General features: G+C 43.8%; 2 protein-coding genes across 7 annotated transcripts in view; both read right to left on the bottom strand.

Annotated features, from left to right (window-relative positions):
• Positions 1-2,592: 2,592 nt before the first annotated feature.
• Positions 2,593-3,429, bottom strand: LOC309801943 (malignant T-cell-amplified sequence 1-like). The gene has a single exon (XM_082617075.1). It carries the CDS (start codon positions 3,282-3,284, stop codon positions 2,739-2,741), a length of 546 nt encoding a protein of 181 aa, XP_082473201.1. The 5' UTR covers positions 3,285-3,429; the 3' UTR covers positions 2,593-2,738.
• A 12,596-nt stretch (positions 3,430-16,025) lies between these two features.
• Positions 16,026-17,749, bottom strand: part of LOC309802590 (dihydrodiol dehydrogenase 3) — a 43,095-nt gene continuing 41,371 nt past the window's right edge. For all 6 annotated transcript variants that reach the window (XM_082618276.1, XM_082618271.1, XM_082618273.1 and 3 more), the window contains one exon: positions 16,026-16,269. In XM_082618276.1, coding sequence (XP_082474402.1) covers positions 16,227-16,269 — 43 coding nt within the window. In that variant the 3' untranslated portion in view covers positions 16,026-16,226. The remainder of the gene's footprint in view (positions 16,270-17,749) is intronic.

The following is a 17,749-nucleotide window of genomic DNA, read 5'->3' as shown; positions in this document are numbered from 1 at the left end:
GCAGTGAAAGCACAGAGTCCCAACCACTGGACCACCAGGGAATTCCCAATATTCTTAATCATCTTTTATGTCCCTACTCACACAACCTGTCATTCAGAAACCCTCTTTGATTCTCTAGGGAGAAACAGCTTTCCCTCATTCATTCATGCTATGTTGTAATAGATAATTCAGATATTTACCATAGGTTATATCATACACAAATATACGAAAGTGAAATTATCTAAGTTTGCCTTCCTAACAAGACCAAGCTCCTAAAAGTTAAGGTAATAGTATATTTCTCTTTCTGTCCCTTACTCCTAGCCCGGTGTCTGCCCTACCTTAAGTACCCAATAATGTTTGTTGAACTATTCTGGGTTACATAGCACTGGAGTGGGTAGATTCTTGAGGTAAGATATGACTGTAATTTGTATTTCATTATCCAGCATCCTATCATTGAACTATGCACTGGCATTAGCCAAGAAGAAGTAGATGGGAATCCTCTTCTACTTTAATTGTTCATAATACCCTTTTGGCTCACAGGTCACCTTAAACACATGATCAATGTAGAGAATGCTTTACCAAATACAGTTATCTATGCATATACACACGAGATCTTGTGTGAAATTCCAGGAAGTTCATAGAGCTCTTTATCTCCATCCACTTCCCAGTTTGTATACAGGCTGTCCATTCTGAGTTGTTCAGTAGGATTACACCACCATCCAATAGGACCAAGTGAACCAGGATGGAATAAGGAACAGAAGAGACCTGAAAGAAGGCTTAGAGTAGATCCAGAGGGTCCTTGTTCAATTTTTGGTGGAGATAGTTAGAATACGGTAAAAGAAGAACCGAAAGGTTGCTTACTTGATTGTCTCCATCAGTGTTCGTCAGAGGCCTGGGTGCTCCAGATTATCATGAGACGTTCAGGGACCCTCCACAGTTATCCTCCACTGACCAGACTTAATGGTGCTGATTTGGGTGGAGAATTAATAGGGGCAAAAGCCCTAAGCCTTTAAGAAAAAAACAGTGTTTTGAAGAGGAGTATTTAAGAGCTGTTACATGACAACCCTGTGGTGCAGATTAATCAGTGCCATTATCTTTTGTGCAGTTACTAGATGGACCCAAGTTGGGAGAAAAAAATGACTGGAGAGAGACCCTAAACAACTCTATTCATATGACCGTTTAAGGGATGAGTACTAGAAACAGAAAATGTGCTTCATTTGTGCAGATTTCTGAGGACAGAAGGCCATCCTCTACCCCTGCTTTTGGAGCCATTCCTTTCTGCTTTCCTGTTCCACTGATTAAATCCCCATCAAGTATCCCTCTCTTAGTGAATCTTTCCCCTCAGCATATAAATATACTCAGATACCCCACTAACAAACACACCACAAGAAAGAAAAAAACAAAAACAATTAAAATAACAATAGCAAAATAATATAAACTCCAAAACAGACTATCTTGACTATGACCTTCCTTTCACCCACCTTTTAATTCCCAAAATTCTGTAAATAATAACATGAAGTGTAAACTCCCACACCTTAACCTTCTCACTCCCCATTCACCCCCAGATCTACTGCAATTTATCTTGCTTTCATATGAATTTCACTGAAACTACTCATGTGAAAGTCACTGATGAACTTTCAGCTGACCTATTTTATCCCTGTTTTAAGATATTTTTCAGTTGGGTGTCTATGATGCCACTCTATAAAAACTGAGCTCTCCTTAGCTTTAAATTTCAGAAAACTCAAGTGCAAATGAAGTAATCTATAAGAAAATGTTATTATTTCACAGAACTTAGTCACACCCCTTAAGAGGTCCCAATATATGGAATCTGCATAGTTGATTAATCATTGGTTCATAGATCACCAAGGGCACTCTTTTCTACTTTCAACTTTACCATGTTCAGACTTTATGCTAATCAAGGGTGTGTGTGTGTGTGTGTGTGTGTGTGTGTGTGTGTGTGTGTGTTTGGCAAGAGCAAAATCATATGCCAATGTCCATCCAAATTAGGGAGAGTTTCTCCCCATGCATCTTTCTTTTAGTGGTCCCACCTATAAATGACTCAAAACCATGGGAGGAAGGACCCTCAATTTCCCATGGGTTCCTAAAGAGAAGATCCTCCTTGGCTTTAGGCCCCACGCCCACCTACAAATGAATCCATCTCACAGGGAAATAGACCACCGTGATAGGCCTTGACTAATCAGCATTTTCCAGACTCGTGTAGAAAAGGGATGGACAGAGCTATGCCACCAAGGAGGGAGGGGGCTACTCTGTTGGGTGGACAACCAATAATGACTGCTGTGTACTTTTTACCGGATTTTCTGTTTCTAGTACTCATCCCTTAAACGGTCATATGAATAGAGTTGTTTAGGGTCTCTCTCCAGTCATTTTCTTCTCCCAACTTGGGCCCATCTAGCAACTGCACGCTCTTGACTTTGAAATCTATTTTTCTAAGAGATAATTTACCTGTTTGAACTGATATCTGCTTAAACAGACAAGACAGCAAATCTAATCACTCCCCCTGTAAACACACACACACACACACCCTCACATATCCACAGGCATATACACTCACACAGACACACACACATACAATGACACACGCACAGACATATGGATTCTTTCCAAAGCTTTACTTCGTCTATTTCCGGTTTTTAGCGTCTGTTGAATTGCTATCCACAGAGGTGCCGTCTTCATGCCGTCACACACAAACAGATACTGCACGAGGTCCATGTTTAGCCCAGGCGCATTTCTTCTGAGGCTTATTTATACGTCTTCATGTGCCACAGCCCGTCATTTAAATAATGGATATTTTCGATCCCGATTCCTTTGTTGACTTTCTCGATTTCCTCGGCAGACATCTTCATGACTCCCACACACAGGGCGTGCTGTTTTCCTTCTGCCATGATTGCAACCACCGTGTCCACCGCGGCGGGGTAGAGCTTAGCTCCGGGAGAGGTCAGGCCCGGACACATGATATTGGCTCCACTGAGCACAAACTTGATGGCTCCTTTATCAACCTGCTGGCGGGGCAGGATGAAAGGGTATTTGTGAAGCAGCCTTAGCGTTGGATAAAAAGGCCCTTCTCTTTGTCTAAAAAATAGTAACTCTCCGTTTACCGTGAGGATTTCTATGTGTTCGTGGCATCGCACTATTTTGACAGGATCCTTCTTAGGCATGATTTGATTCAGCCACGGATCGATACCAGGAAATTGCTCTATCAACTGGTTCTTAATACCCTTAATAACGGAAGTTTTCAACTGGATGCAGTTGGACACATTTTCTTTTTCATCAAATTTCTTGAACATGATCCAAGGTGAAGAGGGCGACGACAAGGAAGCGCCCGGAATCAAAGAGAAAATTGAATTACAGAGAGCCCGGCAGAGGCGCTTACCGGAGGACGGCTGGCGTGGACGGTTGGTACGGCTGTCGTTAACCGGAAAAGGGGCGCGCTTTACGGCTTCCCGGGAAATCTACTTCCGCTCCTTCGAATGTGGCGTCGCACTTTCCGGCAGTATTTGGTCTTCCGATTACTCCCCGGGGCGGGCATGTAAAAGGGCGGGACTTGAAAAGGAAGGGTGGCAGAGCAATTATTTTTGTTGCAGGAAGAGAAGAATGGAGGGGGCCGGTCTTCTATTTTTTTTATTGGGAAATGGCTCACCATCTGTACAATTACCCACGCCAGAAACCGGGGGACGAATCCTGAACGATAAGACCTCCTGTTCCGCACGGGCACGGCAAGGAGTCGAGTCCTGTGTGTTATTCCTCCTCCACAATCTCTCATGCTCTCACAATCTCTCGCCGGTTTAGCGCAGCTCCGAATACTTGCAAACAGTCGCTGTCTGTCACCTTCCCAGTTCTCTCTACTTGCACCCGGAGAGAAGAGGCTTTGCGGCCAGGAGGAATGCGAATGTTTTACGATTTCAATCCTTTTAAACACACCCAAACTCGTTTTATGGGTCGGCATACGGTCTCTTTTGGTGAATGTAACGGTGCTTCTGAAAATAATGGGCTTTCTGCTTTGTTTGGGTGCAGCGCTTCTCTATTCTTACTGACCTTCTGCGTGCTCATTCTGTCCGTTACTGAGCAGCATATAGAAATCTCCATGGTTGTGGAGCTCTTTCCCTTTTCAGTTCTATCAGCTTTGGATTTATAGATTTTGAAGCTGCGTTATTAGGTCCATACCCATTTCAGATTAATGTGGAAGTCACCCTGTTAATTAGGATTTTATCCGCTTAGGTTTTACTTGTCATCCAAAGAAGTGTGAGGCCCGTGAGGGCAGTAATTGTATATTTTATCTCTGTATTTTTTCACCCAGCACAAGATAGATCTGTTTCATACTACATACACAATAAGTGACTGATGAATAAATGAAAGAATGCTTCCTCTCCCCCAACTCTTGGTCCCTTTGTTTCCCAGACAGTGCTTTGTGAGGAGAATAAGAGCAAATCCTTGCTCTGTGGGCACTTCTCTCCAATAACACATGCTTAATTTGGGAAGCCTGCACTGCACCAGAATTGTAACAGGTGCTGAATGTATAGTGGAAAAATGACATACATTTTCTCATTTTTGGGAGCTTACAGCACATGAGGGTTTTATATATGTGTGTTTTATACATATACATATATAATCATTATTATAAGGAATTGGCTCGCACGATTATGGAGGCTGAGGAGTTCCAAAATCAACAGTCAACAAGCCAGACACTCAGGAGAGCCGATGGTGTTATTAAGTTTGAATCTAAAGGCCTGAGGACCAAGATGGTATAAATTCCAGTCTGAGTCCAAGTCTGAAGGTAGATGAAGACCGTTGTCCCAGCTCAAAGGCCATCCGGCAGGAGGATGGCCTTTTCAGGAGAGAGTCAACTTTTTTGTTTTATTCAGGCTTCCAAACTGTTTGGATAAGGCCTGTCCACATTAGGGAGGACAATCTGCTTTACTCTACAATTAAAATGTTAATCTCATCCAGAAACACCCAGGATAATATTTGATCAAATATCTGTGCACCCTGTGGACCAGTCAAGTTGACACATAAATGAACCATCACAGGGGTAGACCATCTTAAATGAGGCAGTATAATGGGGTATTTATGTGTGCTGACCCTAGGGCCCAGAAATGACTTCTTCTCCATCAGTTACTAGATTGAAATCCTGGAAGTTACTTAACTTCATCTGTGCCTCAGTTTATTCATCATGAATGTGTGGTTAACAAGAATACCCATCTCCTGGGGGTTGGGGTGAGAATTGCTTGAATTAATACTTATAACAAATGGGTTTTTAATATTTGACATAGCTATTATTATTAAATTAACATCAAAACAGTTACATAAGTATTTTAAACACTCTTCACACAGGACACAGTACAACTAGCCCCACATTTGTGCTTTCCTATTTATAACTGAATCTGTTCTGCTTCCGTAAAACTTCACTCCAGTCACTTTGATCCTGTGAAGCCACACACATCCAGATGCATCTCTGGTTATTTTATAAGCTGCTAACCTAATTCATTATATGTGGATTTTATGGGTTAACTCTTATTATAGGATGATTGTCTTTCTTTTGTTCTTAAGGATTGTCCCATTGTTCCGATCTGTGAAGTCATACGTATGAGCAGCATAAACGAGATGTAGAAATTCAGGGGAGGGAAAGTCATTACTGGCTAGAATGACTAGGGTGACCTGTCTAGATGCCAAATGGCTTAATCAGAAATAATCTGATCTAGACCTGGCTATCAGAGGCATGCCCAAGGGATTTTGTAGTGAAGCTATTTTAAGCAAAGGCCTTAAAATTTTTTAGTCTGGAGTTCCATAGCAATGAAAAATCTTTTTGAAGTTAATTATCCTTCTTATCTGAAATCATACTCTTAATTCCGTACCACGTAACTCTTCCCCAGGGTGCACCTTCTTAGCCCACAAGCATCTGTTTGCTATCTACCACGAAAAGGGACACGAAGGTCTAGTTTTTGCTTCTAAATTCTTCAGTTAAAATGGAAAACCTCTTTTTAGACTTTCTAAAAACTCACCTTCTCTAAAATCATGGGGCCTGGTTCTTAAACTTTATAGAAGAACCTAGGTCTTTGAGGCTGGCATACATTAGCATATTAAAGAATGTGATACACAAATGTTGCTTTAAACATACTAATATGTTAAAACATGACCAACTTATTCTGGTTAAATAATTTTAAATCAATTCAAAATTAACTATATGGATTTTTAGAAGAAAGAAAGTCATGGCACAAAATTCAGTCTTTCAGGCCCGGGAGGTACCACTTCCTCAGTCTTATCAGCCCCCCTCAGTATCACTTTATTTCCTCATGAAATCAGAATAATATAGCGTGTACTTCACAAAGTGTATGGGGTAGTTATGAGGAATAAAAAATACAGTATATAACAGACTTACCTAATAGTAGGAAACAGTGTAAGTACATTTTAAAGTGTCTATTTACTTGCAAAACAACCTTTATGCAATAGCGATAAGATCTAAGATTATACCATATATGTAAAAAAATTACAGAAAATAACTGTAGCTTTGGATAATTTACTAAGTCAAATAGTCAAGAGATACCAGAACTGAATTTTATATCAGTAATCTCAAGGGAATATGTAATCGACACATGGTGTTTATGTGGCAAAGATGAGGAAATCAAGTCAGAAAATTTCCCAGGTTCCTCTAATTTCCAAAATTCGGAACCTGATCCCCACACCTGGGCTGTATAATTTCAGGGGGTTCACCTAATACAAGTTTCTCTGCATTTTGATAAATGACCACTAGAGGGCAGGAGAACCAAACGAAGTCCTCATACCGTTCACCAAGATTGAAGTTCTGTATTAGAAGGAATACTAATAGGTAACTCAAATAATACGTAACTATACTAATACGTAACTATTCTCAATTAAAACGTAACTATTTTTATCATACAGTTGTTTTTCCTCAGTTATATTTCCGAAATAAACAAACCCATCTCTACAGAGTCACAAAATATTTCCCAAGCTCAAGTGAAGCACATTCTAAATAGTAATCTACTTAATTTACAGTTTGTGAATTTTTCTCTGCAACCATAGACAATCAGCAATAAAATAATTACTTCTAAAATGATGTCTTTTAAAACAAAAAATTAGCCCTACATTTTTTGCCTGTTGAAAGAAACATTAAAAGTGCCTTTTCTCACATTGCTTCAATGTATAAACTATTTTTGAAAATTAAAAAAGCTATGTGTATTATAAAAATAATCTCACAACATCCGGAATGTTTTAAATTATGTCATCTACCTCATTGCTCCATTCCACAGGTAACACTGCTAAGTTTCTCATATACTGTACTACAAAAATGTATTCTGCATACCAAGCATAGTAGATGGATGGCGAGAAAACATGAGGTCGCGCATGCGCCACACCTGTGCCCAAGTGGGGATGCACAGAGGAAAGGGCCCCACGTGGGAGAGGTGTGCAGGGGGTCCCTCAGGATCCTAGGGGCTCTCATTCCCAAAGCAAACCCTGGCCTCGGGGTACTGAACCCTCCCTCCTCCTCTGGACTCGGCCCACCTCTCGGGCCCTGGACCAGTCCCCAACTCTCCTGGTCTCAGATTCCCCCGATTGTCCCAGGAGGACAAGTGTCCTCGCCACTTCCCGTAGCTTGTCCCACTGAGTCCTGGCAGTAACCCTTTGAGTTTGGTCCTTGTCATACCCCAGCTGTCACATGAGCAAACCCAGGAACAGAGAGGTGAAGCGACATTCCCAAGACACACAGCTGTGCTGTAGAGGGGAGAAACACCCACCTTTTCACCGGCAGGCCGGGGACCTGCTGGGTGCCAGTGACGTTTCAGCAGGTGGAGGGGGGGTGGGACACAGGAGCTCTGCTCCAGTGGGCAGGCACCAGATTCTCCACGTTCAGGGCTGACTTGTTTTCATGCTGGGGGGGACAGAAGGGGGACACTTCAAACAATGTAGTAAACAGTAGGAAAATGCAAAAATACAGCCAAAACAAGAAGCCAAAGCAATATATAAAGAATTTTCTCAGATATTCCCCCAAATATATGAAAAGTAATTTTGCAACTGTCCAAGGAGGGGGCTGACTGTTGGAGGTAGAGGAAGGGAGGAGCCCAGACTCCTTGGGACCCTGGCCGCTCAGGTGCAAAGCCCCTGGGCCTGTAACCCTCAACACACACACACACACACACACACACACACACACACACACACACACACACACACACACACATACACACACACTGGGCCTTCCAGTGGGGATCATTCTAGCATCTGCTTCCGGATGTCATCAGGCCTATAAGAGATAAGACCAATGAAACCCCAGGGGTGATATCACACAAGGCTAATGCACAAACTCAGAGATGGATGATTACAGAAAGGGGTGGGATGTAGCTGGAATACAACTCAAAACTGGCGTGGGTTCTGGTCCGCAATCTTCCCCCACTTTGGGCCTTATGCCCTAGTCTCTCCCATGGAGGGGTTAAAATGAAATTCAGATACTCCCCTTCTCTGGCATGAAACTTTCCAAGGACCTCCCACATTTAGAATCAGGCCCCCAAGTGCCTCATCTCGGCCTGTGTGTCCCTCTGTCCCCTGGTACACAGGCTTACGTGATCCCTGGTGTCCTTCCCTGCGCCAGTTGCTCCGTTAACCACAGTGGGCACAACTGCCCCCTGGTGGCCACCGGCAGCACTGCAGCGCCAGACAGGAAACCAGAAATTAAAACAGACCTTTGTTTGGGGTCATCAAGGCAAGCCCCGGGGCTCCCAGGCCCCAGGGGGCAAAGAAGCAGGACCTGCGGGATCCAGGGGGGGATCAGAGGGACCTTGGATCCTCCATGTCTCCCAGTTTCCCTCCACTGTCCTGGGACATCCATGAGGACAGGAGGCCTCACCCCAGGCAATGACTCCGCCCCCTTGCACCTCAGGACTGGAGGCTCCTGCAGGGAGGGTCTGTTCCCTGGCTCCTGGAGGAGCGATCCAGGGCTCTACCACGTTGTGCACTACCCAGGTCCCCAGGCTGTCCTCTGCTCCCAAGGGCCCCACGAGGTAGAAAACATTTACAGGACTCAGCACAGCGGGTCGCCAACAGAGAACCAAGGCCAACACACTCTTCTATGAAATCGTGGAACCCTCGGGGTCCCGCCCAAGCACATCAATTTGTAGAGGATGAAGCAGGTCTTCTCTCCCGTATCCTGGTGCCCCCTGGCACAGGAGTGGGAGTCTCGGGAGCCTACCCTCGTCCCACGCGCTCAGAGCGGTGGACACAAGGCCTCAGGCCCTGTCCTCTCCCCGCTGCCCTGGGGATGGCCCAACCCAGACGACCCTGGGAACCTCTGGATCCCCGCCCAGCAGCCCAGCATCTCTCCGCTCCGGATGCTGTGCGCCGCCAGCGTGTTGCTAGGAGACTGGGTGCTGGGCCTCTTCCCTCCTGGACCGCGAAGCCCACCCGGCGGGCGCGTGCGCACATGCTCTCCCCAGCGCTCTACCTTCGGTCTCCGCCCATGTGGGCGTGTCCACTGCCCGCAAGTGCTTCTGGCTAACCGACCGCGTCGCTAGCCAATCAGGGTGTCCACCACTGGCGCCTCCAGCCAATCAGGTGTCCACCATCGGTGCCGCCGGCCAATCGAAGTGTCCACCACCTTGCCGCCAGCAAATCCGGGCACCCATTACGGTGGCGTCCCTCGGAGCCGCGCGGCAGCTGTAGAGGTGATCTGAAGCATGAGAAGATACCTGTCCTGGGCCTGGGCATCTGGAAGGTGAGGCAGCCCCGTGGTCGGGAAGGGGCGGCGCCTTTCCTCGGCGCTCCCTGACGTGGATGGGCCACCTACCTGGACACCCGCGGGGACACCCCCGGGACACCTGCCGCAGCCTCCGCAGGCCCAGCTGATCGCCCGCACCTGCTGTGGGGCTCCTCCTGTGTTTGAAAGATGGAATATTTAGATATCAGATTTTCTGAAAATGGAGGTTGTCTTTGTTCATATTGAGTCCCAATCATAATTATTCAGAAATAACGTCCGGGAAAGCCCAGAAGAAAAGGTGGTCATGCTTGGATAAGGGCGGGAAGATTGGCAGTCACCTCACAGATCAGAGCAGCAGCCAACCGGAAGATGGGGAAATGTCTGTATCAAAGAGACAAGGAAATGCTGCCATTGCCAACTTGGTTTTAAAAAGAAACATTGAGGGCTTCCCTGGTGGCGCAGTGGTTGAGAGTCCGCCTGCCAATGCAGGGGACACGAGTTCATGCCCCGGTTCGGGAAGAACCCACATGCCGCGGAGCGGCTAGGCCCGTGAGCCATAGCCGCTGGGCCTGCGCGTCCGGAGCCTGTGCTCCGCAACGGGAGAGTCCACAACGGTGAGAGGCCCATGTACCGCAAAAAAAAAAAAAAAAGAAACATTGAAACTTTGTCTTCTTCCCCGTGTAAAAACCTGGTAGTGGAAGTACTTTGGACCTTTCTCTACTTCGGACTTTCTAATTCCTGTCAGTGATTTAGACATAGCACTAACTAAAAAGCCTTTCAAATGTGCTTTCTTTTAAAACTTAGTCTTTGGTAAAAAAAATATTCATTTAAGAAGTCACATAGGAAGTTACTGGATGAGTAGGAATTCGAATGATCCACCCTTGCTCATCAAAATATTATTTAAATTATTTCTTCTATCCACTTAACTCGCAGAGGCCAGGGATGTAGTTTAATTCATTGTGGTTTGGTAGAATGAGTTGAAATTATTTCCTCTTTACCTCTTGTCAGAAAGATTTTGTTTTAAAGTGGGATGAATTCTGACTTGAAAATTTTGTAGAACTCTGTGTGTGTTGTGTTTAATTGCTTCATTTTAAAAATAACTATGGGACAGTTGAGTTTTATTTCTTCTTGAGTTAAGTTTTTCTAGGAATTTTTCCATTTTATTTCATTTTTCCAAATTGTCGGCTTCTAGTCATTGATAGTAGTCTCTTAGATTTTAAATCTCTATTTTTATCTATATGTACTGCTTTCCTTTCATGTCATTTTTTAAAAAATTGTTCTCCTCAGTCTTGTCAAAAGTTTGTCTACTTTAGGGAATTCCTAGGCTGGGGAAGTGGATGGGCCAGACAGTGGAAGTCCGGATGCCGTTTGAGGAGCTTATTCTTTTCCCCTTAGACAAAGGACCACCACTGAAGGCTTTGAAGTAGGGAGCTTGTATTCTATGTAAGAGAGACTTGTGTCGAGGTGACTGTAGCCGCTGATAGAAGCACGTGTTTGAACAGGAGGCAGGAGACAGGCAACAGTAACAGCCATAGAGGCGGGGATGATGACGGCCTGAACTAGGACGCAGACCAGGACGGGACAGAGAAAGTCTTGTGAAGGACAGTTAGGAGGCAGGTCCTGTGGGAAGTGCTGGGGGTAGACCTGGATGATGGAGAATTAAAGAACTCCCTTGCTTTTGACTTTGAAGCAGGACGTTAAGACCAGTAGGCCAGGAGTCAAGGGTTCAGGTCCAGCTGTAGTGCACGAACCATGAGGGACCGGCTCAGTGTGGATGGCTCAGGACCACCACTTCATCGTGTAAAGGTGAGTCTCTGGATTCGGTCATCTCCTGAGTGATTTCCAAGCCTCAGTTTCCATAATTGCAAGACGCAGCATTGCCCCTGTAGTGGATTTGCTTTTCTGTTTTACTCTAAGATAATCCCTGTTATTCTAAAGCTAGTGCAGAGGGCTGGTCAGGGAGAAGCGTAGGTGTGAACGTGGCTGAGGAACAGACATCCCTTCTGATAATTAGTGGGGAGATGGGTAGCGGGTATTTCTGAAGTAGCCCCTAATTTGGCAACAAGTTGCTTCTGAGTAGATCATAGCCAGCAGTGGAAGTGTCATCACTGTTCTTGAAATTTGGAAGTCATGGGAATATAATTTAAGCAAATAAATTACTATATGCTCACCATCTAGAGAGTACTGTTGTTAACAGTGTGACATATTTACTGCTAGTTTTCTGTGGGTTTTTTGTTAATACACTATAGTTTATATAGTGTATGAACAAAAACATTTTAATCCTTCCTTTTACTTATGTATTTTTGTTTTTTCTCTTGCTGTGATGGAACCTTCAGATTAGCTTCTGTCAAAATTAATTCTAAATAGTATAATGAGGGAAATAATGTGAAGGAAAGCAAATTACAGATTTTCTACTTAGCAGAGGGTATGGATGGAAATATCTAAATAAGTACAAGGCAGTGTATATTAACTTACTTAGTGTAACCTGCATGTTTATGAGGCCCCAGTAACAGAGAACCTTTAATATGGAGTCTATTTAAGTGGAAAATACAATATAGAAATTCTTCTTATTCTTCCTCATATCCTTTCTGCCTGCGGGCAGGTTTTGTTTGTTTGTTTGTGGTCCCCATGCATCCAAATAACCAGACGGCCCTCCCATAAAATATTTCACGGTATCCCCAACTCCCCTTTAGCAGGAATCAGGCAGAAGCGGCCCAGCTCTGGAGTTCTCTCCTGGGGCATCCTGGACCCGTCTGAGGATAACGTCACTGCCCTGTTGTATTTATTGCCATCCGATCTTGGACTTTGTGCCTCTTCCAGGTACTGGATTTGTGGGCCCAGGGGCAGATGTACATTAACAAGGGCTCTGTGCTTCCTTCCTCTCCTTGTAGCTCTGGTGCACCTGCCATAAGACGTCCCTGGTGAAAGTGGCCTGCACCAGGAGTCTGAAGGCCTTGAAGCTGGAGTACTTGGACCTGTACCTCATACACTGGCCCATGGGCTTCAAGGTACCATGTAAGATGGGGGAGATACCCATAGGCAGCACCTTCCTCCCTGGCCATACCCCGTTAGGTGGTGGAAAGAGCCAGAGCATGAGGGTCCTGGTTCCCTCTGGGCTCAGCTCAAGGGAGGCGTGGGCTGGAGGACCTCTGAGACCCCCGTGACTCTTAACGCCCTGTGGGTCCTGCTTCCAAGCCCATCATTTCTCCTCCAAACCAGAAGGGTATCCGTTCTTCCCATAGGTCTTTAGGTGAAAGCAGGTATCAGACAGAGGAGACACTGCGGCTCAAAGCTGCTACTGGTATCACTTCCCAGTGCCCAGTGACCCCCTTGGCCCTGTTCTGTCCGGGGGGGTGACTGCTGCTCTTCCACACGTTCTCCTGCAGCAGGTCCACTCGGTTACAGCCGGAGATCGTGTCTCCACCCAGCTCCACTCTCTTCACTTGATTGCATCTCACCCCCCTACTTAAGCCCCACTCAGCAGCTTCCCAGCCTCAGTCTCATGTTAGCCACTGGCCAGGGCATCCCTGCACACCTGTCTCAGACCCAGATGACACCTCCTGACCAAGGACTCAGGTATACAGGTGGCCCCGGGAGTACAGACATCCTGGAAAGGATTCCTCCTACATTAGGCTGGATGATTGCTGCTTGGGCGTCTCCCATGAGATCACCTTTTCTGAGAATCTCATGGTGTAAGCTGAGCTGTCGGTCACCTTTTTAGACTAAACAACAAAAACTGCTTCATTCCTAGTGCAGCTCTACTTTAAGTCATTGTATTAGTTTCAGTAAAGGATGTAGCATCTGTGCATCAGTCACAGTAACAGAGAACAGAAGATGCCTAGAAAGCAAAATAAGAGAGAATGATTCAGAAACGACTTATGTATGTATGGAATCCAACGTTCAGAGAATAATACTTAAAATAACGATAATAGCTGTCTTGCACTTACTGTCAGCTAATAGTATGATTTTAATGATGTACCAGGCACAGTTTCATGCTTACTTTCTCATTTAATCCTCACAAGCCTGTAAGGTGGGTACTGTTGTTAACACCCCATTGTACAGGTGATGAAACTGAGGCACAGAAAGTCTTAGTAAGATTATCGGTCCCAGAAGCAGGTACTCAGGTCAGACCCTCTTACCCTGCCTGGGGAACTGCCTCATTTTCTAGGGGTCCCTGCAGTTGGCTGCCTAGGTGGTAGAAAAGTAAAACGTCTCAGATCACTCAACAAATTGCAGAGTAGAATTCTATTTATGAGTAATTAAGAGCCAACAAAATAAAACAGAGGGCTTCCCTGTTGGCGCAGTGGTTGAGAGTCCGCCTGCCAATGCAGGGGACACGGGTTTGCCCCGGTCCGGGAAGATCCCACTGCCATGGAGTGGCTGGGCCCGTGAGCCATGGCCTCTGAGCCTGCACGTCCGGAGCCTGTGCTCTGCAACGGGAGAGGCCACAACAGTGAGAGGCCCACGTACCGCAAAAAAAAAAAAAAAAAAAAAAAAAAAAAGAAAATAAAAGAAAAAAGAAAGGAATCCAAAAGGGAGGAGCAGGTGTGGAGCTGGTGACAGTTTTCTAGTTGCTCTTTTTACAGTAAACTTTTATTTTGTGAGAACTGTAAATTCACATGCGATTGAAAGAAATAATACAGAGAAATCTCATGTCCCCTCTGCTCAGCTCCCCCCAACGTTACCATCTTGCAAGATGACAGCCCATGTCACGACCAGGATATCGACAACGATACAACCCACTGAGCTTATTCAGATTTTCCCAAATTTGTGCTGGGCGTGCATTTAGTTCCGTGCAATTGTTTCACCTATGTGTTTCATGAATCGTGGCCACAGATAGGACACAGAACTTCTCCATCACCATGGGCATCGCTTTTCTAACTGTTCCCCCCTCTCTTCTGCCCCACTCCCTCCTTTAATTTTCCAGCTTTCTTGAGGTGTAATTGACAAATAAACTGTGTTTTAAGTGTGCAGCGTGATGATCTGACACACATGCACATTGTGAAATGATTCCCACAATCCAGTTAACTCCCATCACATCACATAGCTCCCTTTTTGGTGTGTGGTGAGAAGGCTTAAGATTTACTCTAACAGAGTAAGTAGTAGATACTAGTGCCATAAATATAAAAATCAACTTTTTAAATTAGAATAGTTATAAACTAAAAGTACTATCCTCATTGTCAATTCTATTGGTTGATTCCATGAAAGGACATTGGATGAGATTCATCACCCTTTCTTTCTTTTTTCCCCAGGTTTAATGTTGTATAATTGACAATTAAAATTATAGATAGTGATGATCTGATATGCATATACATGGTGGAATGATCCCTACATGCAATCAAGGTAATTAACACATCCATCAACTGTCAGATTCCTTGTTTTGTTTTTGTTTTGGTGGGAACCCTTAAGATCTATTCTCTAAGCAAATTCAATTATACACTACAGTATTATTAACTACAGTCAGCATTCTGTACACGAGAACCTCAGAACTTACTCATCTCATAACTGAAATTTGGTACCCTTCGACAAACATCTCCCTATTTTCCCCACTCCGATCACATGCATGTTAGATCTTCTGTTATTATTCCACAGGTCCCCAAGGCCCTGTTCCTATTTTTTTAAAAAACCTACTTTCTCTCTCTTGTTCCCACTGGGTAATTGATAATCACTTTATCTTCCAGCACACTGATTATTTCCTCTGTTCCTTCAAATACTGAGGTTATCCACTGAGTTTTCAATTTTTATTATTGTATTTTTCAGTTCTAAAATTACCATTTGGTTTTTCTTTATGTCTTCTGTTCCTTTGCTAGGACACTCTATTTCCTTGTTGAAACTTTTTACTTTTTCATTTGTCCCCAGTATGTTTGTAATGGCTTGTTGAAACATTTTCATGATGGCTGCTTTAAAATCTTGGTCAGATAATTCTAATATCTCAGTCATCTTGGTGTGGGTATCTGTAGCTTGTCTTTTTTAATTCAGTTTGATGCCTTCCTTGTTTTAGGTATAATGAGTAATTTTTAATTGAAATCTGGACATTTGGGGTATTATGTATTCATTAAGTTTTAGATCCCTTTAAAAGGTCTCATAAAATTATATAGTGCGGCAAATTCACAGAACAAAAGGGGAAAAAACACACAAGAACTACAGACAGGTGAAAAGCCAGACTTCGAAAATTTGGAAAATATACTATGGTTAGCTTTTTCTGGGGGATCCATATCTCCTATGATCACTTCCAGGGATGACAGCATTTCAACCTCAGTTACACAGGGAAACAAAACAAGACAAAACAGATAAACCAAAAAAGCCAAAGCAGCAGTAGGTTGGATTGTTTGAAATGTATCTTTATTTACTTTGGGGGAAAAAGACTGGGTTTAGAGATTTTTATTTCCTGCTCCAGGGACTCCAGCCATGTCGCGACTGATCAGGCTAAGTGACATGGAATGAAGCAGGTAAGTTCTCATCCTTGAGATGTCCTCCAATCATCAACCCAAAACCAAGAACTCTGGAGCAACCACAGACACTGCTGTTAATATTCATCATGAAATGGATAATTTGGATGATGAGACAGTCTAAAAGATAAAGGGAGAGTCTTAGTCAAGTAACTGTTTCTGAGCTGGGTAAAGAGAGGTTTCTTTTAAACTGGCTTAAGCATGAGAATTAATGTAGTTTTCTTTTTTGGACAAGTACAAACCCAACGAGTTTTATAACAACCATATACAATTGTATTACAATGTAATGAACACACTGTAGAAAATAAATACGCTTACATGCACTTGGGCACACACACAAAAATAAACCAATATATTCCATTTTTTAGGTATATTATTCTACAACTTAAGGAGATAAACTCTTTGCATTGATATTATAAACTCCCAAGAGGGCAGAAATAAGTTCTTCCTCTTTTAAAACAGTGCCAATCTGTTTTAATACCTAAAGTTAACAAATACTTCAAGGTGATGATGAGGAAGGTGACAAGAATATCACTGTTGTTCAGTTTCTTTGAAGCACTCAGAAATAATTTACCTATGACTTTGCTGGGTGAAAAGTTATATATTAAATCTAGAGATAGAGTGATTATAATATAAGCCACTTCAACAGGGGTTTCCATATTTAGCAAAGGAAGTGAACTGTCTTTGTATACATAAAGTACAGAAAGTCCCCTATATGCGAACCTTCAAGTTGCAAACTATCAAAGTTGTGAACGTGCGTTCCATCAACATCAGGCGTGAGTGAAATTACAGCTTGCCCGCCGTCTCCTACTGCTGACGATCCTTCAGCTGTAACATCTCCCATCTCCTCTCCCTCCTGCAGGCAGTAACTCTTCTTGCCCATTCACTCGATGCCAGCCCCTGGATGCCAGGTGTTGTACTGTACTACTGTACTTTTCAAGGTACTGTACTGTAAGACTAAAAATGTTTTCTATATTTTTTGTGTTTATTTGTTATGTATGTTTGTGTGAAAAGTATTATAAACCTATTACAGTGCAGTACTATATAGCCGATTGTGTTAATTGGGTACCTAGGCTAACCTTGTTGGACTTAACGAATGCGCTCTCGGGAGGGGACTCATTTGTATGTAGGGGACTTACTGTAATCATTTTCGAGGTAGGCAGTGCTAAACCACTGGATAATTGTTGATTAAAATGACTGATATTAATTGTTAAAAATTACTACCTGCTTCTTCACTGTCCCTTACTTTTCCCTGTCTATCATTTTCTTATATTCTTCATTCAACAAACATTTTCTAATTACTCAGAGAGAGGGCAGTTTTTTAAAAATCCTTCCCTACGAATCTAACGTTCTGTGGTAAACAGAAAGTAAACAGAAAAGGTTAGCAAACCACACGGTATGTTAATTAGGGAGGTGGGCCAAGAGAAAAAGGGAGCAGGATGGAGGGGAAGGAAGGGCTGTACAGGGCTGCGTTTTTAGATAAAGTGACAGAGAAGGTGTCATAGAGGTGCCATCTGAGTTAAGACTGACAGTGGTGAAGGAGTGACCATCCAGATGTTTGGAGGAAGAGCATTCTGGGCAGAGGGAACAGACAGTGCAA

Source organism: Mesoplodon mirus, assembly GCF_964341445.2.
Source record: "Mesoplodon mirus genome assembly, chromosome: 4".
In the NCBI taxonomy this organism is placed as follows: Eukaryota; Metazoa; Chordata; class Mammalia; order Artiodactyla; family Ziphiidae; genus Mesoplodon; species Mesoplodon mirus.
The sequence above is the reverse complement of the archived record's forward strand: the minus strand, read 5'-3'. Positions and strand labels throughout refer to the sequence as shown.